Raw genomic sequence first — 27,900 nt, 5'->3', positions numbered from 1 at the left:
CTGACGGCGCGCGGTTGTATTTCGATTAGGCAATCTAGAAGACGGAAATAATCCTACCGCTGATCTACGAATATACATACATACATACATATGTGTTCGTAGTGAAAGCGTGACGTTTAAATAATCCTTTGAAATTTCCGTTGGCAGCGTTAGCGGCGAACTCAAAGTAAAGAGTTAAAGTTCATAAATATTTTAATAATTTTTGCTGCATTATTCAGTTTGTAAAATATATGCGTAAGGAAGTGTTGAAATGAGCTGGTGCAAATTTTTTTTAATTATTAAATTATAATTTTTTAATAAATAAATTTCTTTTAAGTATTTCATAAATTTTTGATAACAATAAAAATAAATACCCTTTACAATACAAATAAATACCCTTTACTTGAATTTAATCTGTCTGCAAAAAAAGTGATTTTCCTATAAAAAGCGGGAAATTTTTTAGCCTGAATATTAAAAAAAAAAATTACTTTTTTAGTGAAACCGAATTTTTAAAAGACGACACAGATTTTAAATACACTCAACCAAACCATATGCTTCAATAGGAGCTAAAGAAAAAAAATTAAATAATAAGCAATATTTAAAAAACATTACTTTTTTTAAAGGAGAAAAATAAGGACTAAGCCATTATTTACTTATATACACATATACAAGGTGGCGCAAAATTATGATTCTTACAAATTGCGTTGTACATCAATCATATTTGACACCTGTAAAGTAGACAGCTGCAGTATACAAATATATATAATAAGACGGATATATACAAATAGACGGATGGAGCGCATAAAGGACAAAAAATAGTTTCCAACACTCAAAACTATTTTTTTTATTTACTAAAAAAGTTATTAAAAAAATTGATGATTAGTTTTGCGCCATCTTGTATACATGCACTGTAATTGGGTGTTTTCCGCGCTCTTCCTCCTCCTATTTGTGCTGTACACCCTGATATTTTTCCATAAAATAGAGGGAATTACAATTTTACGAGGCCATAGAAAAAGTTGAGACATTTTAGGGATTTCTCTGTGCGGTACAATGGAATAAATCAAAATTCCGAACGTTTTTTTCGATTTCTATGTATGTTGACAGAGAAATATTTACCTAGGATTTTTTTGATATACATATGTATTATTTTTTGCGCGTGTTCAAAAAAAAATTCAAAATAAAAAAACTAAAAATTTAATATTTTTTTAACGATTAAACATTTTTTAGTATTACGATTTTAGCAAAAAAACAAAAAACAAAAGGCGCACTAAGTGTTGGATTTAAAATTAAAAATATATGCTAGTCGTAAGTTTAATTTTTAGCAAGGAAACAGTCGCTTTAAAAAAGTTCAAAATTTTTATAAAGAAACTAAAAATTACTGGAAATTTTGTTTCCATTTTTCGAATGATTATCCATGGCAGGTTGGTAGGTAGGTAGAAGTGGGAGTCGGTCCTTAACCCAACTTAGTTAGGCCGTTGCCGATCCAGCGTGATACCACAGTAGCAGTTTATCTGCTATTCCCCGTTGAGCCATTTTGTTTTAAAAGCAAACCTATTTGGTTGACACTTATATCCCTAAGGTGATCAGTATAATTCAAGAACGATGAGCCAAAGTAGCTAAACCTATTGGCACGCCTCGCAGGACAGTAACAGAGGACATATCTGACAAAATCTTCCTCGTCCTCATACTTACAGCTTCTACAATAGTCGAAATGAGGTACGTAAAATTTTTGAGCATTTCGATCTAAGTGACAGTGGCCTGTGGTCATAGCAACTAACATAGAGACCGTTTTGCCTTGACCGATTAAGTAGCGCCTTTTGATGGAATATGCATAGAGTACGTTGGATTTATTGACATATATAATGGGCACGAAAATTTTGGGTATTTTGCAATAAAAAAAAAATGAAAAGCGATATTTAAAATTTTTAGGCTTTTTATTAACTTCTTTTACATACAAAAATTAAAACGAAAAAAAAAACCAAAATTAAAAAAATAAATTTTTTTTTTTTAATTTTAAAAATGACGCTGAAGTTGACCCTCCCGAACAATCGAACCTGGATGGTGTTGCCCATTTTGACTCTTCTATTTATCTAGAACACAAGAACCAAAAAAATATTAATCAGTATGACTGTAGCTATGTCCCGCTACTAGATTAAAAAAATGACAAATTGGCGCGATTTTGAATTTTACACTCTAAAAATTTTTTTTTTTAGTTTTTTTATCAAAAAAATACGAAATAAGTGAAATAATAACATGATTCTAGTACGCGCGATAGCCATTGCTGTTGTGAACAAAATATTCAAATTTCAGACGATTCGGCTGCATTATTGTTTTTTTTTTTGTTTTTGACAACACCAGGCCGAAAAAAGTCGTTTCGAGATAAATGAGTTTAAAGTTTGAGGTACAGGCGCGCGTGGACCGCTCTCTACTTAGTTAATGGGGTGTAAGCTGTAACATTGGGCATTTCGGGATAAAAATTTCACAGTACATTCTTAAGATACTTTACTTCTGAAATATCGAAAGCAAATTGAGTTTTTGAAATTTCTAGATCACCTTCTTCTTCTTTATTTGCAATTCGTTATCGAATGTAAGCGATCATGTATAAAATATAATGTAACTATAAAATTCTATGCATACAAAATTAAATGAATACAATAAAGTTTAACAAATATGCTGACAAAAATAAAAACATTTTTATAAATTTTTTATAATATTTGAAAAAGCGTCTCTGTTTTGGGCTAATTCCAAAAGATGACCGATATTTTGGACTCCGATCCATTGACGTATATTTCGCAACCAGGATAATTTTTTTCTTCCGATGCCTCGTCTTCCTTCAATTTGCAGTATAAGTTGCAGAAGATTATACTTATGATTTCGGTATATGTATATGACCCAGGTAGGCTGTTTTTCTGCGTTTAATGCACCGTAGAAGCTCTCTTTCGCTATTTATTCTTCGAAGCACTTCAGAGTATGAGACACGGTCGGTCCACGGAATTTTAAGTATTCTTCTTGGTATCCACATTTCAAATGCTTCTATGCGATTCATATCAGAAACTTTCATCGTCCAAGTTTCCATGTCATACAACAAAACTGACAGAACATAACATCTAACAAAACGTATTTTTAAGTTTAAATTAAAATTATAGTTTTTTAGAACGCTGTTGTATTTATAAAAAGCAGACCACCGGGTTCCCTTAATTAAAAAAAAGAAGCGTTTCTTAGAAAAAGTTTAAATTAAAAAAAAAGGAAATAAATATTTTGTGTATTTCATTTTGAAGCTATTAAAGCAAGTTAAAAAAACCTGTTTTTTGAAATTTCTACATTTGCCTAACTTCTTAAGAGTTAACACCTCTCTAACTGCCGAAAAAATTCTTACTTATTGCCGACTTAATTTAGGAGTACTTGCTTTCAAACATTTGTCCATGTGAATTCGAACTCGATTTTGGAGATCGCTTTGCAGCTTATAACCACTAGCTAGCTCAATAATTTTCATGCATGCCAATAAGCAACTTTGAGTCTTAGCTAAAGCTAGCTTTTTATGAATAAAGTCTTGATAATATTGATGATTTTTTTTTTGTTTTTATTAAAGCTTCTTCTACAATTTAAAGAGGCGTTATAATATTGCAATTAGTAAATAAATAATAGTACTAACAAGCAATTTGACTTTTTTTATATTTTATATGATCACTTAGTGCCAGAAAGCCTAATATTAGTCTCACTAATAAACAAAATTTAAAAGCCTCTAACGAGAAGCCGCCTATAAAACAACTTGATAAGAACAAAGAAACGAGTAGTAAATTTTATTTCGCAATAAATTGAACTAAGTTCATAGTGCCCTAAAACATTCCTTAAGGTAAAGATTAAGATAATATTTACATGATGTGAAATGCAAATCTCCCTTATTCTTAAGTGTGCAGTAGTAGTTATTCATAAGTATTATTAGTGTGTAATCACTAGCAATTAAACGATTAATGCATTTAATTTAATTTAATTTTTCATTTACGTAAAATGTAGATCGTTTTTTTTTTTCGAAATATGCAAACGAAGTTCGTTGGTCTCAATATAACTGCGGAACTGCAGCTTCTTGCCTTTAAATGTTCTTTGAATATACGCCGAATGTCAATTCAAAGAGTGATGGAGAAAATTCACAAAACGATTGACATGAGTAATTTTCAAGAACATTCAGCGTGCCAGTACAATTATTGTTTGCCAACGTCTTGCAGTTCTAACGTGCGTTGCCCTATTGCCACACTTGGAATATTTCCATAGCAACAAAATAACTAATGGTGCTCACAGTCACCAACGTAAACGCAGGCCCGTGTCAGCTGATACTAATGAGAGCCCCAGGTAAATAAATTCTCGTACCCTTCCGTTCCGTAGTATCGTAGATTCAATGGTAGGATTTTGGTTAGTTTCCGTAGAATCATGTCCGCTGATTGCTCTATCACCACACAGTGTTGCTAAGCAGTACATTTCGAAATCATTTACAAAATAAACTTAGAAAAATTAGAATTTTTATTAAAATAACTTAAAAACAATGTTGAATAATGTTAATTATAGATAAATGAACTTTTTGCATTTGTTGATTTTTAGCTTCGGTTTATTATACAATTAAATATTATAACTGATAACGCGGATGTGCGAAAAAGTGTGTATGCAAAAATATCAATAGCAACATTGTTTCGATACAACTAAACACAAACACACACAAACCGATGTATTGTGTACTAAATATGTAACTAAAAGAACGCAGTTGTTCTCTACGGGATAAGTTTTGCTCAATTTTGTGTATTCTACGGGCTGCGGAAAGGGACTACGAAACGTTGGTGAGTGTGACCACCTTAACTCTAATGCAAACGAATGCTAAGCTATAGTGATTTGCTTACAGAAGCGAGAGGTACTGCATTCGAAAGCTAAGTAGTTGGCGATCATTGAAGTACTTCCTCCACAGCAGAGTTATTTATTTATTTCAAGAAGTCAAGAAAACTTAATTTCAGACTGACTACTAAAACTAAAAAATAATAAAAATATATCCATAATTCAATTACAAATTTACACATACATAATTGGCGCTTACACACTTTTTGAGTGTTTGCCCGAGTTCCTCCTATCTGTGGTGTGCGTCTTGATGTTGTTCCACAACCATGGAGGGACTTACAGTTTCAAGCGGACTCCGAACGGCAAATATTTTTTACGAGGAGCTTCTTCATGGCTGAAATACACTCGGAGGTTTTTCATTGTCTTTCTATCATTTTGGTGTTTCATACACGGACACTTTCAAACGGTAGTTAAGCACCAAGCCATTCGGCTAAGGCGGCCGCACTAATTACAACCTTACCTCTAACTAACCAAAGATAGTACAGAAAATTCCTTCTTAGAAATTGAGAAATCTGTAAAGTTAGAATTGGAGATCTCATTAAAGTCACGAAGTGTACGTTCGACTTAGTTAGATAGAAAGGAAGAGCATTACAAAGAATTCTGGGTGGTATAAGAAAATTAATACATTGAAGCAGAAAAGGGCAATGAATGGGTCTTTTAATAACATTGAAAACAAGCGAGAGAGCAGGAAACGATCTTCAAGTTGATCAAAGGCAAACGTGATGTCTAAGATGGAATAGGTTGAGAAAATTTTACTGATACTAGTATAAATTTCAGAGACACCTTTTCTATGCGATTAAAAATTTGTGGTAAACGTGGCATATCCCAACCCAGAGCACACGAATACAGTAAACAGCAATTTTAGGGTATAAAGGTTCGCAAAATTTGAGCATTCCGTCGTATAAAGCCTAAGATAGAATATCAGTTTGATAAGATGAAATTAATGTGGCTATTAAATGCAAAACAACTGTCAAAATTACGACAAAATCTTTAGATTCTATTGGGTAGTTCTAAAAGTAGTTTCGCTTTTTTCCCGACAGAAGTTGTAATTGTATTTTTTCACAGCTAACTTCACACTTAAGTCGCATTGTCATTATATGTTTTGATAGCTGATATATGATAGCAAAGCTTGTGTGGGAATAAGTTCAATTGATTTTACGTAGTAGTTTTTGTTCGATGCCCTTTTAAATATGGAGAGCAATAAGCAGCATTTTCGTGATATTTTACTTGTTTACTATAGAAAAAGTAAAAATGTTGTTCAAGCCAGAAAGAAATGAACCGATGTGTATGGAGAAGATGTGTTGATAATACGCCAGTGCAAAAAATTCGATCCGGTTTGCAAAATTTCGTTCCGGCAATTTCGATGTCGAAGATGCACCACGGAAGGTCGGTTGAAGCTGATAAAGGCGCGATAAAGGCATTAGTTGATGCAAACTAGCTAATAATAACACGTGAGATCGGTGAGAGGTTAAATTTATCGAATTCAACTTCACTCGAAGCTCGATATATCCACAAAAAAGCGCAATTAATTTCCGAACCACCCTATATTAACAGTTTGCCATAAGAAGTATGAAAGGCAATAGGAATTTTGGAAAAATTGGCATGGCAGCATTTTTCGACATTTAAAGAAAGTTAAGATTTTTGACACCACATAAAAAATGTGTCTATATCTGCTTGAAGCCAGCATACGCCGACATAATAACACAAAGAGTAGAGGGCCTAAAACACTTCTCATCTCGTTATTTAATAGACGCACCTCGCATGTTCCTGAATATACGTACACACAAAAGCAGTGAATGAGAATCTAACAAATGTTTGTAAAAGACTTGAAATAAATCCGCAAAACGCCGATAATGTCTCGCTGTGGGTCCTCTTCAACTCTAGTCTTTACTTGTTCAATTTGGTTTATTCAAAGTTCATAAGGAGCGTATTTTCGATAACTTTTGTATATATAAAAAATTCCGTTATCAATAAATAAAAATGCAATAAATTTGGCACATATAAATTTGACAGGATGAGGCCAAGCTGCTCCTATAATGGGACTAATTTTTCTTAACAAATGGTACAACTTCATGCCTTTCGGGAATAAAAAAATATTCCTTAAGCGCCAGAAAATGCATTCACAACTTTGGCATTGCCTAGCGAGAGCCAATCGCTACTCGTGGCTCATATTCGAAATAGGATTCGAACACACCTACCTCAGACCAATAGTCGCCATGCCCCGCATAAGCACTATCCGCCACAACGGCTACTTTTATACATCCATACTCGTATGTTTGTATGTACAAACCACTGATAAAAGTGCAAGTTGAAGGCGGTTTTCTGCTGCGAGAGCCAGTTTTGCATAAACGTCAGAGAGCGACTATTCACCTCTTCTTCATGCTTCGAACCAACATATGCTGAAGAATTTTACCCTGTGCAATGAGTTGTTTAATTCATATACATGTACATTTATTGATTATTTTTAATAAGTGCGATATATTTATGTGCAGGTCTTTTAATTGGAAAATACATACAAACCGTGTCGCACGATGATTATAAAATAAATTATAGACAGAATATTTGTTTTAAGTAGAGCATTGAACTTGAGCAAAAAGACCTTACCTTCGAGTATGTAGGACGTTCAGCAACCACGCAATCGTCTATTCTCAGTAAAAAGTACGTTTCACTTTTAATCATCACTGTAACCAACACTGTAGCACAGCATCGCTGCTGACCGAACTTCAAAGAACCATGGAAATTATGGGGGGTGTCTAAATAGATTTCATTTCTGATGCTGAATATATATTTTTATAAATAGAAGTCAATGTAACAAAACGATTGTTTGTCTTTTCGGTTTATCGATGATATATTTACTATACATCTCTACAATTATTTGTATTGGTACGTTTATTCAAAGAAACGTCAAGCGTGAAAGGTATCCTGTGAAGCAACCAATTTGCAAACCATGGAAATTAAGTAAGGTCTGAACAAATTCGAAAGCCGCACTCTTTGAAAAATCTAGAATGTACTTTCAGCTAAAGGTAGGTGGGTGAAATGGTTGGAGTATCACTCTGGCACTCCCCAAGTAACACTAAAACGCCATTTTGATACCATTATGAGAGCTCCAACAAGCAGATATTTACAGTCAGCCAGAGCTGTTGATGTAATGGAGAATATTGATGGAATCGAGGTTGACGCAGTGCCCCAGGCTGTCGAAAAAAGGAACTTCCAGTGACCTTAATTGTCCAGCTGTCAAACCCGGATATTTACAGAGAAAGTGTTCCTTCTCTGAAGGGTCCTCACAGCTTCTGCAATGCGGGTTAAATGGTAACCCTAGCTTTTCCGCGTGTGTGTACCGATCGTCCAATGACTGGTAAACTCACCTACGATCTGCATCATGCCATCGTTAGGCTTTGATCGCTTCTTTACTACCGAAAAAATGCTCCCTCGCTCACACCCCATGCTTCCCTAAGCATTTTGCATGCCTGCAGGATCGCAAACACGTTTACCTGAAAAAGATTAACAGCGTTCGGCAATTTTAAAGAAATAGATAAATTCGCTGATTTAGAGAAAAGCCCTGCTTCGACTCCAGATTCTATCTTGGAGCCATCAGTGAAGACAACGATGCCAGCTTCGGTGCAGATTTTTCCCTCATTCCAATCCAGCCTACTTGGAAAGATTGCCCTGGCACGACCCTCAAACCCCAGTTTGTGAAAGAGAGATCTGTCCAACTTTCTTTAACCTGATTGCACTTTGAGCAACGATGGAAATAACATAATAGTCGAGGGGAAGTAAGTGCAAAACGACATTTGGGGCAGCACCGCGGCAAATTCTACATTTTTCGGTGAAGCCAATACATGCAGTCCTTTACACCCTCCCCAGTTTGGTGATATTATTGGCCTTCCGAAGAGCTTCCCATCAAACCGTCCATACGTTAAAATTAACAGAACCACTACGTTGTACATCCAAAACACGACCAGTGGTTTGAGTCCCCATTTTTTGCCGAACATATAAGTAGGTTTGTAGGAGTAGAAAGCTATACTTGTCCTCTTTACTCGATTTTCAATGCTTCCAATGGAATTAAAGTCAATTATCACTCCAAAATAGCTCACATCTGATGAAAATCCAGCATAAGGGATTTCGTCCAATTAAGTGATGTAAAGGTCGTCTTCTACATTTACATATAATTGGCGCTTACACCCTTTTTGGGTGTTTGGCCGCGCTTCTTCTCCTATTTGTGGTGTGCGTCTTGATGTTGTTCCACAAATGGAGAGACCTGGGACCTACAGCTTCAAGCCGACTCCGAACGGCAAATATTTTTTACGAGGAGCTTTTTCATGGCAGAAATACACTCGGAGGTTTGCCATTGCCTGCCGAGGGGCGACCGCTATCAGAAAAATGTTGTTCTTAATTTTTTGATCTTTCACCGAGATTCGAGCATACTTTCTCTTTGAATTCCGAATGGTAGTCACGCATCAACCCATTCGGCCACGACGGCCGCTGGAAATTACTTCGATTTATAAATTACTTAAATATTTTATTTAATAATACATTAAAATAAATATATAAATATGTTATGTATTAAATAGAGAGAAATAATATTAAATATTTAAATAACAGGCGTGTGCGGACTTTATTTATTTAATGTTTTTTATTATTATCTTTATTATTTTTGTTATCAAAGTTTACATATGTTTTTTTTTTATATTTGCACTTAATGCCTTTTCTTCTAATTGAAGCTCAGAAACGGAAATTTATAAGTGAATGAGAGAGAAAATAATGAATGAAAGACAAAATAAAAAATTACAACTTACAAAACAAGTAATTTTTGAAAAATAAAGTTTTTAAAATATTTATTTTTTAAATTCTACTTTTAGAAAGCGAAAATAATGAGACACCTTTCGCTACACTTACCACTTTCATTTTTACTATCTGTTGCTACACGCCTAATACTATGCAGTATGGACTCTAGTTTGTTAGGAAAAATAAAACAAAACAAAAAAAAAAAAAAAAACAAACGAAAAAAAATCTAAAATAAAATAAAAAAAATTTGGCGCCGACTTCAAACGCCGAGTAGGATTACAAAGAATGCGCACATTCCGTTCTTATTCATCTACTAAGTATATAACTACAACGTAATTCACTGATGCCGGTATTTGATAGGTATCAAAATTCTAGACGGATGTACGCTCATGTGTACGCAATCTCTTAAACATTTAATTGTATAGGGTGCTTTTTTAGCTGCATGAGAACTATCGATTTCGATAACTATGGTTTGATAGCTGAGAGTGGCAAACTGAGTTGGCATTTCTGTTCAGTACGGTTTGGCAAGTCATCCTGAATCGTTTAACGCCAGAAAAACACTTCCAAATTATGGAAATTTACTTTGAAAAAATAAAAGTAAAATAAATTTGTTCGCGAAGTTCATAAAGCACTGGCAGCGACATCGGCTCTGATTTATTTCGAATGAGGAAGTGAATGGCGAGCGCTACCAAGCCATACTGACCGAATTTTTGTTTCCCAAAATTTGGTTCCCTCGACGATGGCGCTACTTGCAACTTAACAATATGCAAGCCACCATTTGACGACATACGGCCAAATTTATTGGAAAAAATAGTCAAAAATTGGACTGATCGAATGGGCCATGTAACTCGTAGCCACGACGGGCATATGCCGGATACCGCATTCAAAAAATGAATGCCATGAAATTATCTACCAGATTATAATAGAACAAAAAAATTCACTCCAACAATATTTCTGTTTTGTATTATATTATCATTTTAAGTTCTCAAGCTCTTAAAAAACCACCCGGTAAATTTGTATGCACATTGTATGAATATGCATTAGTTTTGTTTTTTTTGCAGCTGGCATATTCATTACCTTCAAGTGCACTTAATTAGTGAAGTACGGCATTTTTTTTTTTTTGTTCAGATCAGCATCAGAATAATCTATGTTAGAGTGATACAGCGTTTAAAATCTCACTATCATTAGGCCTTGAAAATACTAATGCACTTATACTTACCTCTTTTATCAGTTTTCATCAGTTGCACGTTGTTCACAATTTGAACTTTAGAATTCAATGTCAGTATGCCCAAGGCACAATTCCACAAATGTGCACCGCACGAGGCAGATCCTCTAAACATAAATGGTTTACATATCAACTATGAGCAGGGGAAAAATGAGGAAGCGGTAAGAAGAAATCAATTTCTATTAAAACACATTTTAACACAATCTTACAGTCCACTTCGCAGATCGTCATCACTTGCACAACGAACGATGCGGCAGACAGTGGCGGTGAACGCGAAAAATGGAGTCGTGAGATTGAATTTCTTTTTTCGTGTATTGCTCTCTCTGTGGGTCTGGGCAATGTGTGGCGTTTTCCCTTCATAGCGCTGGAGAATGGTGGTGGTGCCTTCCTTATACCCTACGTCATTGTGCTGTTACTTATCGGCCGCCCGATTTACTATATGGAGGTGTTGATCGGACAATTTGCGAGCCGTGGTGCAGTGAAAGTATTCGATATGGCGCCCATTATGAAAGGTGGGTAAGAATTTGAAAAATTGGTACATTTTTTATTTAATTTTTCAGTTCACTAAATCGCAATTATGTGTCTTTTATGGAGTCGAAAATATGCTTTCCACCAAACTCTATAAGTAAAGAGTCTTTCGGACCCAGGACGAGCCTTGAAAAGCATGTAAAAATTTAGATTCTCCCAGGTTTTACTATTTTTAGAAAAAAATTTTGTTCATTTTGGTGTTTCGCCGAAATTCGAACCCATTCGGCTACGGCGGCTGCCGACGTATGGTGGGCCATGTAAAATTTGCTTTTTTAATCGGCTATAAAAAAAAAAATTATCAATATTTTTTCAAACCTTTTTTTTATTTCGAAGATTGAACATTGACATTTATGAATGAAAAATAATATCGTTCAAATGACTGCCACGACTGGCTTTACAGTAGGCCATTCGATCAACCCAATTTTTAAGCACATTTTCTATTGTTTGGGCTCCAATTTCATGAATGGCAACTTCGATTTCGTGTTTTAAAGCATCAATCGTCTCTGGATGGTTCGCATAGCACTTATCCTTAACGGCTCCCCACAAAAAATAGTCCAACGGGCTTGAATCACAGCTACGAGGCGGCCAATTGATATCGGAATTTCGGCTGATTATTCGGTTTTCAAAAACGGTTGCCAAAAGTTCGAGTATAACTTTGGCAGTGTAACAAGTCGCACCGTCCTGTTGAAACCAAATGTCGTCCATGTCATCCTCTTCAATTTTTGGAAACAACTCGTTGAGCATGTCACGGTAACGCTCGCCATTTACTGTAACTGCGGCTCCTCGCTCATTTTCGAAAAAAAAAATGGCCCGATGATGCCGCCAGACCAAAAACCGCACCAAACAGTAACTCGTTGTGGATGCATTTGCTTCTCTACAGTAACGTGTGGATTTTCTGAGCCCCAAATCCGACAATTTTGAAAATCAGAAAACAAAAAGAAGACTCACCACTTTGGAAATAGGTTTTCAATATTTCCCAATTTTGTTTAAGCGTATAGCGTCCCATTTCGTAAATGTCAAACCTTTAAGTAAATTATGAACACATTTGACATGTAATTTGACATGTCAGGTGGTTCAAAAAGCAAACGCTATATGGCCCACCCTGTATGTATGTATATGAAAAATGGTATCATTTAAATGATCCTGCTCATACGAGAATTCAATAAGTCGCTCATGACTTCGATTATAATTTTATTCCGCCATTCCGATCCGAGCCTTGTATTTCAGCTCTGGGATAGTTGTTGGCTTATTTACAGAGACTTTATCTTTCAAAAATACCGTGACTGGTCTGTCAGTCCATTTTCTATCCTCGAGAGTCCCAGTTTCTTGAAATTTTTTTGCCAACCGTTGAATTGTCGATCTATTCGAGTTATTATTTCCATAAAAAAATCACGAATTTTGCGATATGTTGCTCATAAAAATCGGCCAGCTTCATAATAAATCTCAATAATTTTAACACGTTGTTCTGCCGCGTAAAATTGTACATCTGTCTACTTGAAAAATGTCAAGGATGACATAAAAAAGGTACCATCTAGGAATTATTCACTGCTTAGGTACGACTAGGCGTTACTTTTGAAAGACCCTTTATTTGTATGCACTCAACACATGAAATCTCGTTTATTTGAACTCAAAATTTTTCTGTTAAATACGTCTAGCATTTCAAAAATTTTGGAGAAAGTCTCCAAAACTAATAGACTGTTTCCATCGAGCATTAATTGCAGCTAAATTTCGCATTTAAATACCCAAAATAGCTATGCCCTTTTTAAGACAGCAGACGGCTCAAATCTCGGATGTAAGCAAAGATCAGCTGTTTGAGTTAACTCCAAGTTACTTTTCCAGCAGCGAAAATTCTGGCTATCGAAAGGCGAATTCATTAAAGGTGGTGGCACTAGGTTAACAACAACATTTTGTTTATTAGAATGTCACGTCAAAGTAGAAAACGAAGAAATGATTTATTTGTGAAGGCAAAATAGAAAAAAAATCAATTTATTTCTCGTGTTAAAATTAATTTAAAATTTCCATAACAACTTTTGAATTTAAATTCATTAGAAAATTCCAATTTTGAAATAATAAATTTGAAGGTAAGTAATACGTTTCCTAACTTAATTTTGTCTGACATCCGAATATACGCAGCGAAATAAAAAAAACAAATCAGCTGGCCTACTTCTACCACCTTTCATAGACTCGCCTTGTATTGCTATCTGATCTCTCTCAAAGAGGAAATTATTGAAAATATTCAAAATTAACAGAAAACCAGTAAATACTCGCAAGTTTCACAATCAGCTGATGTTTTGTTTGCACTGAAAATTAAAAGTGAAATAAGAAAAATTCTGTAATCATCTGTAATGCATCTTCTCCAGTCATTTTTTGTAGAGCCTAAGTTACATATACTTACTTCTTCCATCTAATAAATTAATTAAATATTAAATTCTTTAATATTTTTATAAATTATTAATTTACTTCTTTCAATGCCAAATTAAATATTTATGATTTGCATAAATTGTAGTCAGCTGCTTTTGATCAGCTGTTTCTATCACTTGCAGAAATTTGTCAAGCAGAAATTTGCGCTCTCGGTTTCTTTTTTGTCTTGTAACTTTTTGGCGTAGGCGAGCGTCAAATAATTATCAAATTATCAAAAAGTATCGGCTACACAAATTGATTTCCAGTTACGGTCGAATACTTGTCATAAATACACATGCCCCACAAAGTCTGCGTTCACCCGAATAGCCTTCTTTAATTTATTAAAAACAAAATAGAATACTATGATTAAATTGAAATCTTTACAATTTGTTTATTCACTACATTCCCAGCTTTCAAGGGCAAAAAAAAAACAAGATTCCCCACTTCACTTATTAGATAACGGGAAAATAATTTCAGCAGCATGCAAATGTGGCACCAAAAGTCTGCGTTCAGCCTGTTTATTTTAATGATACCGTTAATTCATTAATTTTTCATTGCGCATTACTTCGACTGAATGTTAACAAAGCTTAGTTGAACATTTTATTTATAACTGGAGATCATTAAAGAACATGGAAGGATAGGGAAAAGAAATAAGCGTTTCTGAGAGGAAAATAATTATAAAAATGTGGAAAGACGGAAAAAGTTTCCGAAATATTGGAAAATCTATTGGGAGAACGTATTCCTCTATTCAGCGAGTTGTAACAAATTTTCGGCAAACTGGAATTTTTACATCTGAGCCCAGGTCATGGCGTCCGAAAAAATTATCGACCCGGGAAGAGCGTTCTATAATCAACTTGGCAAAGGTTAACCCCCGGATTACATCCTCAAAATTAGTTGAAAACATAAATCAAACATATAAAAAAAGTATTGGCGCTGAAACTGCCAGAAAAAATCTACTATACGTCAAGCTGGATACCATGGTAGAGTCGCCCGAAGAAAGCCTTTCATTTATCTTGTGAACAGACGTAAACGCCTTCAGTTTGCTAATGAGTACATAAATAAGCCTCCCGAGTTCTGGAAAAAAGTAATATTTTCAGACGAAAGTAAATTTTGTATATTCGGAATAAAAGGTCGTCAAATTGTTTGGCGAAAACCTGGAACTGCTCTTGAAAAGCAAAATCTTGTTGGCACGGTTAAGCACGGAGGTGGCGAGGTCATGGTTTGGGGCTGCATGGCGGCAAATGGGGAGGGTCAGTTAGAATTTATTGATTCGACGATGGATAAATGGGAATACCTGAATATACTAAAACGAAATTTAAAGCAAAGTGCAGAAAATCTCGGCTTATCAAGATCATTTTGGTTTTAACAAGATAACGACCCGAAGCACACAGCCGAGATCGTTAAGCTTTGGCTCTTGTACAACGCCCCAAAACAGCTTAAAACACCGACATAGTCCCCAGATCTTAAACCCATCGAGCATCTGTGGGATCTGTTGGAAAAAAGAATTCGACAGCAAGTGATTACTAGTAAAGAGGTTTTGCGGAGTGTCATGCAGGCAGAATGGATGAAGATAACAGCAGAGGAAACAGAGAAACTAGTAAGTTCAATGCCAAATAGGCTGAGTAGCCACGTAGATATCCAACTAAATATTAGATTTAATTTTTGCATATAGCATATCAGGTTTTTGTATTAGACTTTAAGACTGAACGCAGACTTTATGGTCGCTTTATTTCCTTGTTACACCCATTATTCACCGTTATCTAAAAACTTATGTGAGGAATCTTCAAATTTATTTTTGTTTTTGAAACTTAAACATATAATAAACATATAAATATATAGAAATTTATAAAAATTATAAAATCAGGTTGTGTGTTTCATTTACTAAAAAGTTATTGCAGGGTGAACGCAGACTTTGTGGGGCATGTGCACCTACATATCCGACTCTTAAGAGAGCTCTTAACTGCAGTTAAGTTCTTGGTGGAATTAGTCTACAAAACACTTTCCTGTTATTGAAATAGCAGGTCTTCAACTTCAATCATTTCTTTTTCAACCCGTAGGCATCGCTTATGGCCAAGTTTATGCTACAGCGGTAGCGACCACTTATTATGCCGCCATTATGGCACTTACAATCAAATACTTACTTGCTTCCTTTGCGGAAATACTACCCTGGGCGACATGTCAGCCTGAATGGGGCGCCAATTGTGTTTCAATTACTACCTACAACTCAAGCTTCACTCCCAATGTCACTCACGAAAAGTTGATCTCCTCGGCCGAGTTGTTTTTTACGTGAGTAAGAATACCATTTTAGATTTACCGAATGATTTACATACTTACATATGCACTTACTTCTACGCACAATTAGCAAAGTGGTGCTGCGCGAGAAAGACAATATTGAGGATGGTATTGGCGCACCGAATTTGGATCTAGTCATCTATTTATTCCTCGTGTGGGTAATGATTGCGGTTACGCTGATTAAAGGTAAGTTCTACAAATGCTCAAATATTTGGAGTAATTTATTTAGTCTTACTTTCCTTCAAGGCATTCAAAGTTCTGGCAAAGCTGCGTATTTTCTAGCTTTATTTCCTTATGTGATACTTTTTATTTTACTTGGACGCGCCTTAACTTTACCTGGCGCTTGGGACGGCATAGTTTACTTCCTGAAACCACAATGGGATCAGTTGCTTAACCCCGAAGTAGGTATTGACAGATACTTATGATCTATATTTTTAGCTTATTTTTTCAATGCTCGTCCCTGCAGGTTTGGTATGCCGCAATCACACAGATGTTCTTCTCGTTGGCGATTTGCTTTGGCACGCTGATCATGTATGCCTCGTATAATAACTTTCATAAGCGGGTTCATAAGTAAGTAACTTCCGTTAAAGCTTCGTATCGTTTAAAATATTTATCTAATCATTGGGAAGAATAAAAATTTTCTAATTGGTTTGCACTTGTATAGTGCCTCGACTTCGAAGTATACTGCCAACGCGAGTGTGTGCTTCTAGAAAGCGTTATTATAATATTATATTATAATATATGGTTAAGTCCCGGATCCGACCCCGCTTATTGCTGGTTTAGCACCACTTACTTAGTCGACTGAATTGAGTCTTGTTAAGCTTCGCATTTTGTAATAGAGAAGTAGAGCCATGAGCAAGTTTTTATAGTAGGACAGAGATTGGTAAAAATAGAAAAAGTTTATTGAAATATTAATCCAATTTTTTACTCTCCGAGGAGTTAGTGCTTACAAGTATGTATTGAGCAGTAAACCTTCAAAATGAATTTCACTATTTGAGCTCGACAACTTGGGGGTGCTGAGATTGCTTTTGCTGCCGCTTAGCAGTTGATGCACTGCCTGGGACGTTAAGAAAGACACAAAATCCGTCTCAATCACCACACTTCCGTATGGCTGAAAATCGTATGAATTATAGTTGACTGTCGATCTCGTTAAAGTTTAGTTTAGGTTAGGTTGAAGCGGTTGTCCACTATGGGACACACTCAGGCTCCCGTTAAACGTTAGAAAGCGCTCGCAATGTTTAACATTAGCATTTTAAGTATACTGAAGATTGTAAGCATACTACGGCTAATATATTACTTATTTGGGGATTCTTACGTCCGGGGAGCTCTGGACTGTGTGCCCGAAATGCCCATTTTTGTTCAACTTGTTGAGAATTGCAGAAGCAATTTGAGTTTTGAAAAATTATATTCTTGCCGAATTCCGGAGTGCCTTTCGTTTACCTGTAAAAATCATTTTCCGAACTCCTACAAATCAGTTGCGAAATTTTTATGAAAATGGTAACTTTCAAACATACAGAAAGTTTTACTTTTAAAAACTTTTATCATTTTACTTTAAAAATTATCGGAACCTCGCTCCAACAAAAAATGTACACAAACACTAGGTGTGTTCGAAAAGTAAGGGGAATTTTTTTTCTCGAAAAATATTTATTTATTCATTAATATTTATTTTGTCCTCTTCAAAATGAACCCTCTCAGATAGAGTATGCCTGTGGTACAGTTTTTTCCAATCCATCCTCGAGACTCCTCTAATGAGAAAGTACTTTGCCATAACCTGGGCTCTTTCAACCATGCGAACTTGATCTCAACAATTGTGGCAAATCTCCACCTTTGCATACGTATTTTCCGTTTTAACAACAAGAAAAAGTCGCAAGGAGCCAAACCGGTGATTCGATTTTTTTGATCAATTTTGTTTTTTCGAAAATGGAAAATCGCCAAAACACCTCTAATGATATTTTCGGTACACGTGCACAGCCACAACAAAACTAAAAAATTAGAAAATCGAATGTGGATAGCTCGCAGAATTTGAAAAGCGACCTTACTTTTTGAATACACCTCGAATTTTGTAGCGTTTATTACTTTTGTGGTTTGACATTTCAAATTTATACAATTTTTCTTATGCAGTTGAAATAACAAACGCAGTTAAAGGGCACTTTAATGTTAGAAATAGTTTCTCGGTTCCATTAGTAAAGTTCACTTTATTGATTAGATGAGAAAACTAACCTTAGGATTAAGCGGTATGCTATTCAACAGTGCAAAAAAAGGTGAATTTTCCTTTCCGAAATTTTTCGACACCAAATCACCATATCAGAAGATTTATAATTTTTGCAAATGACGTTGTACGTCAATTGTATTTGACACTTGTGAGCTTAACAGCTGCAGTAAACAGACTTACAAGCAAAGGGGTGTAAAGATTAAAATAAAGATTTCCATCACTCAAAATTTTTTTAGTTTTTATTAATTAAAAAAAGTTTGCGCCACTACTTTCTATGTAGCTTGAAAGCTGTGAAGGTATTAACCTGATAAGCGATTAGTTTTTCTTAGACAGCTCGATTTACTGTGCTGAATTAATTTCAAGCGAAGACTGTCGATGCAAAACCGGTTTTCAGCCAAATACTGGATTCACCGTGCGCGTTGGCTGAACGATTATCAGGAAATTCAGTGTTCATGCTTACTTTATAATGCCAAAATAACAGGGAAATTTTCGTTTTTTGCTTAACTTTAAATTTCATAGCAAATGCAATTTCCTTTTTCGGTATGACGCACATATACGACATTAACTAAAAAATGAACTTTTGAAATTGACGCATATATACGACATAAGCACTTAACAGGTTAAGAGCTAAAAAATTAATCTCAATCCCTCTTTTGATCACTCTCAATTGATCGCCCAATGTTATCGCCACGTTCGCCTCAATCATCGAAAATCTCAAATTCCCCATATACTCGTATGTATCATTAAAACATTATTTTTTGAATCTTCATCATTAAACTGAAACTCCCTAAATCACATCCAATATACATATCTCTTCACACAGAGACGTCTTGATTATCACCACCATAGATTCGTGCACTTCGATACTCGCCGGCTGTGTTATCTTCGGTATACTTGGCAATCTCGCGCTGGAAACGGATACCACAGATATTTCGAAAGTGGTTAAGGGTGGCGCTGGCTTGGCCTTCATCTCATATCCAGAGGCGATTGCTAAATTCAAATATTTCCCGCAATTATTCGCATTACTCTTTTTCTTTATGCTTTTCGTATTGGGTAAGTAGAGCACAGAACTACTATAGGTATTATAGATAGAAAATTAGAGAATTACAAAGAATTGAGAGTAACTGAGCGCTTGTTTCTGCAAGGTGTTGGCAGCAATATTGGTATGTCTTCGTGTGTCATAGCAGTATTCAAGGATCGTTTCGCCCACATACCACAATGGGTGATAACAATCGGTTTTGCCATCTTCAGCTTTCTTTGTGGTCTAATTTATACGACACCGGGTGGACAATTTCTACTTAACTTGATAGACTTCTTTGGTTGTTCATTTATAGCACTCTTTTTGGCCATTGGTGAGATTTTCACTATTTCATGGATTTATGGTATGTATGATGATGCGTGGTAGTATGCTTTCCAGTAGGCATATATGTATGTACTTCTATGTTATTTCATTTCTTTGCCGGCAGGCGTCAAACGCTTCTGCAAGGACATTGAGTTTATGTGCAACATCAAGACGGGCCTCTATTGGCGCATTTGCTGGGCGATATGCACGCCCGGTCTCATGTTTCTCGTGCTCATCTATACGTTAATAAACTATAAGCCGCTGCAATATAAGGGTGTCGAGTATCCAGATTATATATGCAGTATCGCCTGGTTAATATGGTTTATTGGCGTGGGTCAGCTACCGTTCTGGGCTTTATATACCGTGTACAAGCAGCCTGGCGCTACTTTTAAGGAGGTGAGTGTTTGTTAATCACCACAAAAGTGTATGAATATTTAATCAAAAATTATTTCATTAAATTTCGTCGCCAGAAATTCAATCAAGCTATAAAACCAAAGTGTAACTGGGGTCCAGCATCAACGGAGAAATTCGAGAAGTATATTTTATTTATGAAGAACTCCCCGAACAACACAGAAGACGGCTGGGCATTACGATTTTATGACAACATTTTCGGTTGATTTCAATCGAAGATTATTGCAGTACTTAAAGAGCCGGTGCTTACCTCTTTGTAAATATAAAAAAAGGATAACAACAGACAAATACACCTTTTATTTTGCTTAAAATTTATTTTTCAATCATAGTTTTTAGCTAATGGTTTTGTTAATTCACTTTTTTATGGTTCTATAGCTAATAAAAGAAAGTACTTGATTACTACTAAATACATACTAAGTAGTAGATTTGACTTATTTGATACGCTATTTATTTGATATCGCCATTAATCGTTTTGTTTGACGTTAGTTACAATGCAGAGTTGCTCAGAAGTAGGAAAAGTGCATTTACCGTTTTTTAGAAATCGCATGTGACTGACTTAATTTGGATAGGCGGTGCGGTACAGTGGTGGCAAGCAGATTACTGGACAGGCGGCAATATTATTGCTATATTTTTTTAATTGGTATGGATTTGATTTTGCTTCTAACGATAGAAATTAGGCAAGCATTTTAATTTTTTTTTTTGGGTGTATTGTTATCACCTTTTTACAGTTTATCAAGAAAGTGTTTTGATATACTAAAATTCTCAAGTTATTTGCACTTTTTTAACTCAGGCCAACACTTCTTATTGAACTTGGAGAGCTTTTCAAAATTATTTCATTAACGTACTTAGTATCGCCATTGCTCTGGTCTAACCTGGCTGACGATTTGGTACTAGCCCCTAACAATAAAGGGTATAAAACAATAGGGTAAGCAGATGACATTTCTGCAATAATTAGAGGCAACCACGAAAGGACCATTAAGGACTTAATGCAGGATGCCTTAAATATAACCTGGGATTGGTGTAGAAAAGAGCGATTATCAATCAACCCTTCCAAAACCACTATTACTCCATTTACCAGAAAAAGGGTTCTAAATATGCCCATCTTGGGAATAAATGAAATAGAGGTACCTCTAAAGGAAGCGGTTAAATATCTAAGAATTATTTTGGATAAAAAACTCACTTGGGAGGTCCACCTCAACTCATTAATAGAATAATAAAAGACAACGAAAAACCTTTTGTCAACACAACAACTCTTGGGAAAATCCTGAGGTTCGAACGCTAAAATGACCTTCTGGATCTACATCAAAATGGTAAGATCTATTGTACTATATGGGGCTTTGGTATGGTGGGTTAAAACCAATCAAACTACTGCTATATCAAAACTGTGTAAACTACAAAGGCTGACATGCCTAAGCAAAACAGGGACCCTGAGAACTACACCAACTGCTGACATTGAAGCGGTTTTAAATTTACCACCGCTATATTTCGCAATACAAGAGGAAGCTACTATGCATGCATTCTCTTTAAAACCAGGACACCTAAACTTAAACCAGGACATCTTACTGTACACATCAATAACTTGAGCAGGGTTCAACATGCACTATGCATAACCCAGGCGAATGACCACACGGAACCCGTACTCAATTTTATAAAGAGATACAAGGTTATCCTCCCGTATAGAGAAGAGTGGAACACTAACCCACCATGAATAAATGATGACTCACAAAAATGGTACACAGATGGTTCCAAAACGCTCCAAGGAGTGGGTGCAGGAATAGTAGGGCCTAGAGCACACAAATCTCTAACACTAAATACAGATACCACAATTTTCCATGCGGAGCTCTTCGCCATAACGGAAACAGTGGAAATCATATCCAAAAGAGGATTTGAGAAAGTAAAAATTAACATACTTTCGGAGAGCCAATCGGTTCTCAAAGCCTTGAATAGCTTCACATTCAAGTCAAAAGTCCTTATAGAGTGTAACAGTGCACTCAACAAACTGGCCACTCATAATCAGGTCTCACTGATTTGGGTACCAGGGCATGAGAGACACGAAGGAAACGAGAAGGCAGACTTTTATGCCAAAAAAGGGGCAGAAAGGCTATTAATTGGACCAACCCCATTTTTCGGCTTTAACAAAAATTATATAATACAGGAAACCAAAAAATGTATCAAAACTATTATAAAATCAGGGAACACTGGAACGGCACAAGCGGCCTTAATCACTCCAAAATGTTTTTGAACTTCAATGCCAACAGAGCAAAATCTGCTCTAGCTGTAGATAAAAAGGGCCTAAGATTACTCTGTGGAGCACTTGCAGGTCACTTTAACACAATAGGATTACCTACTACAAGATTATGCGGTTTCTGCTGTGATGAAGAGGAGTCTATGGAACACTTAATCACCAACTGTGAGGCATTAGGCTACAGGAGACACAGAATTCTTGGCTCCATTAGCATTACCATTAGTCAAAGTAATATATTTCTGGCATCGTTTGCAAAGATGATTTGATGTACCGTTATTTCCCTAAGTTGCTGCCCACGCGTTAGTCATCAATCAGACATAAAGTAAACGTTTGAGTAAATTTTTAATCAAAATATCAAATCGTGCGTGAATTACAAAAAATATACATACCTATAATAAATATACACAAACAGCAATAGGTGTCAGAAATGTTTTATTTAACCCAGCTAACTATTTTTGACATAATTAATCGTGCAAAAAATGAAAATAGGTTGCAGACAAAATCTGCAAGTGGAGAACATCAAATATCCGACCGCGCCGAACGTTTTCTGCTGAGTAAAGTTGCCGCACTCGCGCAGGAATCGACAAGAAATCTTGCTAGTGAGCTTAAAGACGAGTGTAGGGCCGACGTTTTCGTGAAACAGTCCGCCAAGTTTTGCCAAAGTACAAATATAATTGAAGAGTTGCTCGAAAGAGGTTTTTGCTCTCTGAGCAGCTCATTGAAAAGCGGTTATCTTTCGCTAGAATGTACCTACATAGCTCAACCAGATAACAACTGGAACGATGTGATATTCTGCGATGAGACTAAAATCATACTTTAATACAACAATGGACTCAACAGAAGGTGGAGGCAGCCAATACAAACACTGAAAAGGCGGAATATTACACCCATAGTGAAATATGGCAAACTTTCAGTAATGGTGTAGGCAGGCATATCCAGCAAGAGAGTCAACATTACTATTTTTACTCACGAGATACTGACCAAAGTCCTCCAGCGAGTCATTCAAATTTGGATTTTTTAGGGATGGCCGAATTACGGTGCAGTTGCGGCCAACATTTGAATATTAAAATTTAAATGTCATGAATGGTTCTACACAAAAATAATAAAAAAGATTGTCCAATAAATTTGAATTTTCTTTGTTTTATTTCAATTCAAAATCCGATATCTCTAAATTGTTCACTCTTTAGAAGTTAAAATGGATGCATGACAATACAAACAGTACAACAAAATTTGACTTTATTGTTGACAACAAGTCCCAGTTTAAATTCTACTAGGTCAACGATCAAAAACTTATGGATCTTATGGTCAGAATGTGGTTTCTTTTTATGTCAGTAAAGGATTGTAGTAAGCAAACACAAAGAAAACAACACATAGTTACACATTGCATCAGTGGGGCCAGCAAGAGGAAGCGAGCAACCGCGGAAATAGCGTATTCGCACCAAATTTAGCGAAGTTCTCAAACATCTGTGCGATCCTTCTGGGAGAAAAATATGAAACACAGATGGCGCTCCAAAGCAGTAAGAAGGCGTTGTTCCTAAGCAACGACAGGTGTGCATTCCCACTATTTAGGACTGATAGCGGCAGGCTAATCACCTACCCCGTCAGAAATCAAAATAGATTAACGAAACCAACGCAAGACTTAATCTTGTCGAGGCCCTATGCTCCCGAGAGTAGTGAAAAAGGAAAAAAAGTATTGGATGCACCAGTTCAAAGCACGGATATTAATTCAATACAAAGTTTATGAGCATATTTAAAGAAAAAAGTTGCAAAAAGACACTCCAAAGGTCCAGCAGAGCTCAAAACGTTATTTTAGAGCGATGTTACCCCAAAACTATGATGTTCGAAATTTGATACATCCTATAAGAAGATACATGCTTCTATGACTAACCTATACAAAGTACTGATTCATATTTCATTTTTTAAAACATATAAATATAACTCAAAGCTATTTACTGCAAATGTAAAAAGATTTCTAACACAGCTCTCTAGGTTTTTGTTTTTAATTTTTGTGTTATTTTTAAAAGAAATAACTGTATTTTTCTGCTATTGACTTATAAATTATTTATATTAGTCAAATAAAACCAAATATTGAAGGATACCCATGACAATATGTCCGAATTTCACTAATTAGTAGATGTCAAAACACTTCCTTGACAAACTGTATATGTATATGCTGCTTCTTCCTTGTTAAAAAATTGCGTGCATAAATTTTTATTGCTACTGCAATTTTCAGTATGAAACTACTTGAGATTTTTAAATTAATTAAAATTAATCAAAACTTTTAGTTTAAGGTTTATATGCAAGGGTGATAGATACCAGGTTTGCTCGTTAGGTATGGTGAAAAAAAAATTTTTTTGGAACTTTGTATTCTACGTCATTCGTTTTGTGTTTCACAAAACTTAGCTTTAGCTTAGTGAAACACAAAACGAGTGACGTTGGCATATCTGTCAAATTCGCTCATAGCCGAATAACGGGCTGCTGATAGTACATCTTTAAAAATCTTTTCACCATCTTTTCATGTACACAGGTTTGCACTTTTATGACTTGAGCTTGGTAAAAAAAACTTTTGCGCAATTTTAAATCATACTTTTAATAAAATGTATCCGTTCATTAACTAATTAAATATAACTAATGATTCAAAAAAATTACAACATTTTAATTATTATTACATTTTTTTTTTTCTAAGCCAAACCTAATTTCCAGTTTTTAAGATTATATTAAGATTAGGTTCTATATTTCTGGATTATTATTCTACGTTTTCACCCTACTCCCTTTCATTTGTTTTGTCACCATTTCGAAAATCCTCCCTGTCTTGCTTGTCGCTCACATTTTTCTTATCGCTTGTTCGCTTTTCGCTTATTTGTAGTTTTCGCTATTATCACTTCGCTCATCGTCATTGCCATGTGCGCAGCTTTTAGTACATCTGCATTGCCAACAATAGGGTACGCCACCTCCTATAATTTTTGCGTGATTTGCCCTTCACCCCGGGTCAAGGAAGGGATCATCGTAAGGAGTTTGGGAGTAGTCTCGATTGGCACCGGACATCAACGCTTTTTCTTAGTTAAAATAAAGAGCGTTAATTAAATTATTTTTGTTACTTTGGGCCAATTGGATTAGCCACTATCAAACAATGCCAATTTAGGAAAAAACTTTTATGATAAAAGAATATTACTGCAAGTTTTAATAAGAGTCTACTTACATTTTTTAAACAAATAATTACGTAATAGACTTGTAAACTTACAAACAGATGTGCATTAGGGTATCTCAATTTGTATGAAACGGTTTCTCTCGACATCGTTCCTAGCAGACGCGGATTCTACATAGAGCTCTTAGAAGAAAAGTCCAATGGAGCATTGCTTTAAAGTCAATTTCGGGCACACTAAATTAAAAAAAAGCTTACTTTAAAGTTACTAATAAAAATGTATGGTGAAATGTGAAATAGTCACATACTGCTTTAATACCTACAGTTTTTGAGCATTTTTTAATTTGATTCAAAAAAGTATGCAGCAGCTATTTTTTATTTCTAGCTTTGTTGTCTTATTGATTGTATTTTCTCATAACTGATTTTTTTTAGAAAATTGTATTTAATTTGTAAGTGTATGCTACTTTTCTAGCTTTTTCAATATATTGCATTTTATCCGCCTTCAGATTTTTATTATAAAACTTAGCGCTTTATTTTATTAATATTTTATAATTTTTAAGTTTAAATTTTAAAATTGTTTAAATTTGTAGTTTTCTATTGATCGCCTTAGTTTAAATATACTTTGCTTAATTTGAAATTGCAGCTTAATGGTTTTTCTCTGAGTATAGCACTTGTGCCCGCATATATTGCGTAATTGATTTTTGGTTTGTTTATCACAGCATTTTTTTTTTGTTTTTGTTTTTACTTATTCTGTATTTTCGCAATTATTAATATTTTTTGTTTATTGAAAGTATTATTTCTTTATAACCACTAATTTTTTTAATTTTCAATTGTTAAGGGAATCAAAATTTATTTCTACGACAAAGAAGCCATTCCGAGAGTCTTCATTTAATCCTTTGTTGTGAAAACTAACTCTCTTCTAATTTTTGTTAATTCCTTTACTGGTTCACTTCTTTATTTATTTATCTAAATTGTAGATTTATTACACGAAAGTAATTAAAATAATTTCTGTTTTTGCCAAATTAATTTATTCGTATCTATAGCAAAAAATTTTCAACCGAGTCTCTCTGCATCAAGTCTTAAAATCATTTACTGATCAACTATTCTTGCTGTAAAGCTTCAAAGAAAACAGTCAAACCCGAACAAAACAGTCACGAAACGGTTGTGAGCAACACTCATTGCCTTTTTCCCTCTACTAATTTATTAATCAATTCAACAAGAAATTGTCCAGCTATTCTTCTTCGCAGTGCCTTAATTCTATAAAGAAAAAAAAAATAGTTTGCCTCAATAGGTATTTGCACCTTGCGGATTATTTATTTTATTTTTTATATTGGTATAGTTTCTGGCGATATTTAGTTATGCTCACGGTTCACATTCTTAATGTCCATTCATATTTCGTGGCCCTATTTTCCAACTTGGAACTCTAGGAATTAATAATGATTAATAATTCAAATGTTTTACTCAAATTACTTTACTATATAATATTTGCTGATGATGATCGATAACCCAAAACTCTTCATAAACTTTTACTAATAATTTTTAAAAACTAATTAAAAATTCTATATTAATTTTAAGACGAGTTTGCATGCAGATAAGGTGTAAATTTGGGAATCAGTGCCAAACAGTGAGTGGGTTGGCAATCGAGCGCGAATGCGTAACAATTTTGCTAATGGCCATCGATTAATTGACGGTCTTTGTAAACTCGCCCTAATGACAACGTTTGGGAAATTGCTGCTCTCTTTTTGTTTTAATTTCTTAATCTTTTATTTCTTTCACACTAATATTTTTATTTGTTTACATTATTCTAATATCGAAGTATTTTTTAGCTGTATGAACATGTCATACCATGCATGCATGTATAGGGTGTATCGTAGATTTAAGAGCACCATTATTCAGGCCAATTTCATTCATTAACAAACTTTCAGTAAACTATCCTTCAGTGGCAGTAAATGTATGAAATTAAGTTTAATTATTTTCTTTTTACATATTTACTTAAGTATTAGATACGATTGATTATTTATGTAGTATTTCTCCCCTCTGAGGCGGCTGAGTTATCACAGCTTTTAATTGTAATATTTCGTATGAATTCAGTTTTTTTAAATGAATTGAATTGATTGCCATAGGTCAGATTAGAGATTCTAGGCGATGTTGCATTAAATAATAGGGTAAAAATTATGCAAATCGCTTAAATGAAAAAGAAAAATTTAAAAGGTATCAGTTGGCATTCTCAAATATTATGAAATATTTGCACTAAAGGGTATCAGAACTTGAGAAAAGCTCAAAAAGGGTGCACTTCGCTAGTGTAAAAATAATAATAAAAAAATACTACAAATTAGGCAATCTTTCCTAAGAGGCTTAGGATCACTTAACTCATAAGTAACAATAAAAAATTTCCATGGATATGTTTTTCAAACATGAAATTAAATTTTTTGCTTGGCTTTCAGCAGCAGCCACGTTAATT

The 27,900-nt window shown here is 34.9% G+C and overlaps 2 protein-coding genes across 3 annotated transcripts in view; one reads left to right on the top strand and one right to left on the bottom strand.

Moving 5' to 3' along the window:
• LOC128868372 (sodium-dependent nutrient amino acid transporter 1) lies at positions 1–20,456 on the top strand. Of its 2 annotated transcripts, none has more exons than XM_054110385.1 (11): positions 1–166; positions 10,874–11,028; positions 11,091–11,379; positions 15,853–16,081; positions 16,158–16,273; positions 16,334–16,488; positions 16,554–16,657; positions 19,123–19,352; positions 19,445–19,681; positions 19,766–20,037; positions 20,112–20,456. In XM_054110385.1, exons 2-11 carry the CDS (start codon positions 10,927–10,929, stop codon positions 20,256–20,258), a joined length of 1,881 nt encoding a protein of 626 aa, XP_053966360.1. In that variant the 5' UTR covers positions 1–166; positions 10,874–10,926; the 3' UTR covers positions 20,259–20,456. The 2 variants fall into 2 exon arrangements, with proteins under 2 accessions (XP_053966360.1, XP_053966359.1); XM_054110384.1 differs by having other exon boundaries at positions 11,079–11,379.
• Positions 20,349–27,900, bottom strand: part of LOC128868373 (uncharacterized) — a 68,440-nt gene continuing 60,888 nt past the window's right edge. The window contains exon 10 of the transcript XR_008455107.1: positions 20,349–27,623. The gene's annotated coding sequence lies outside the window, so the exon portion shown is untranslated. The remainder of the gene's footprint in view (positions 27,624–27,900) is intronic.

The sequence above is a fragment of the Anastrepha ludens genome, chromosome 6 (genome assembly GCF_028408465.1).
Source record: "Anastrepha ludens isolate Willacy chromosome 6, idAnaLude1.1, whole genome shotgun sequence".
NCBI lineage: Eukaryota > Metazoa > Arthropoda > Insecta > Diptera > Tephritidae > Anastrepha > Anastrepha ludens.
This window is presented reverse-complemented; position numbering and strand designations above follow the sequence as displayed.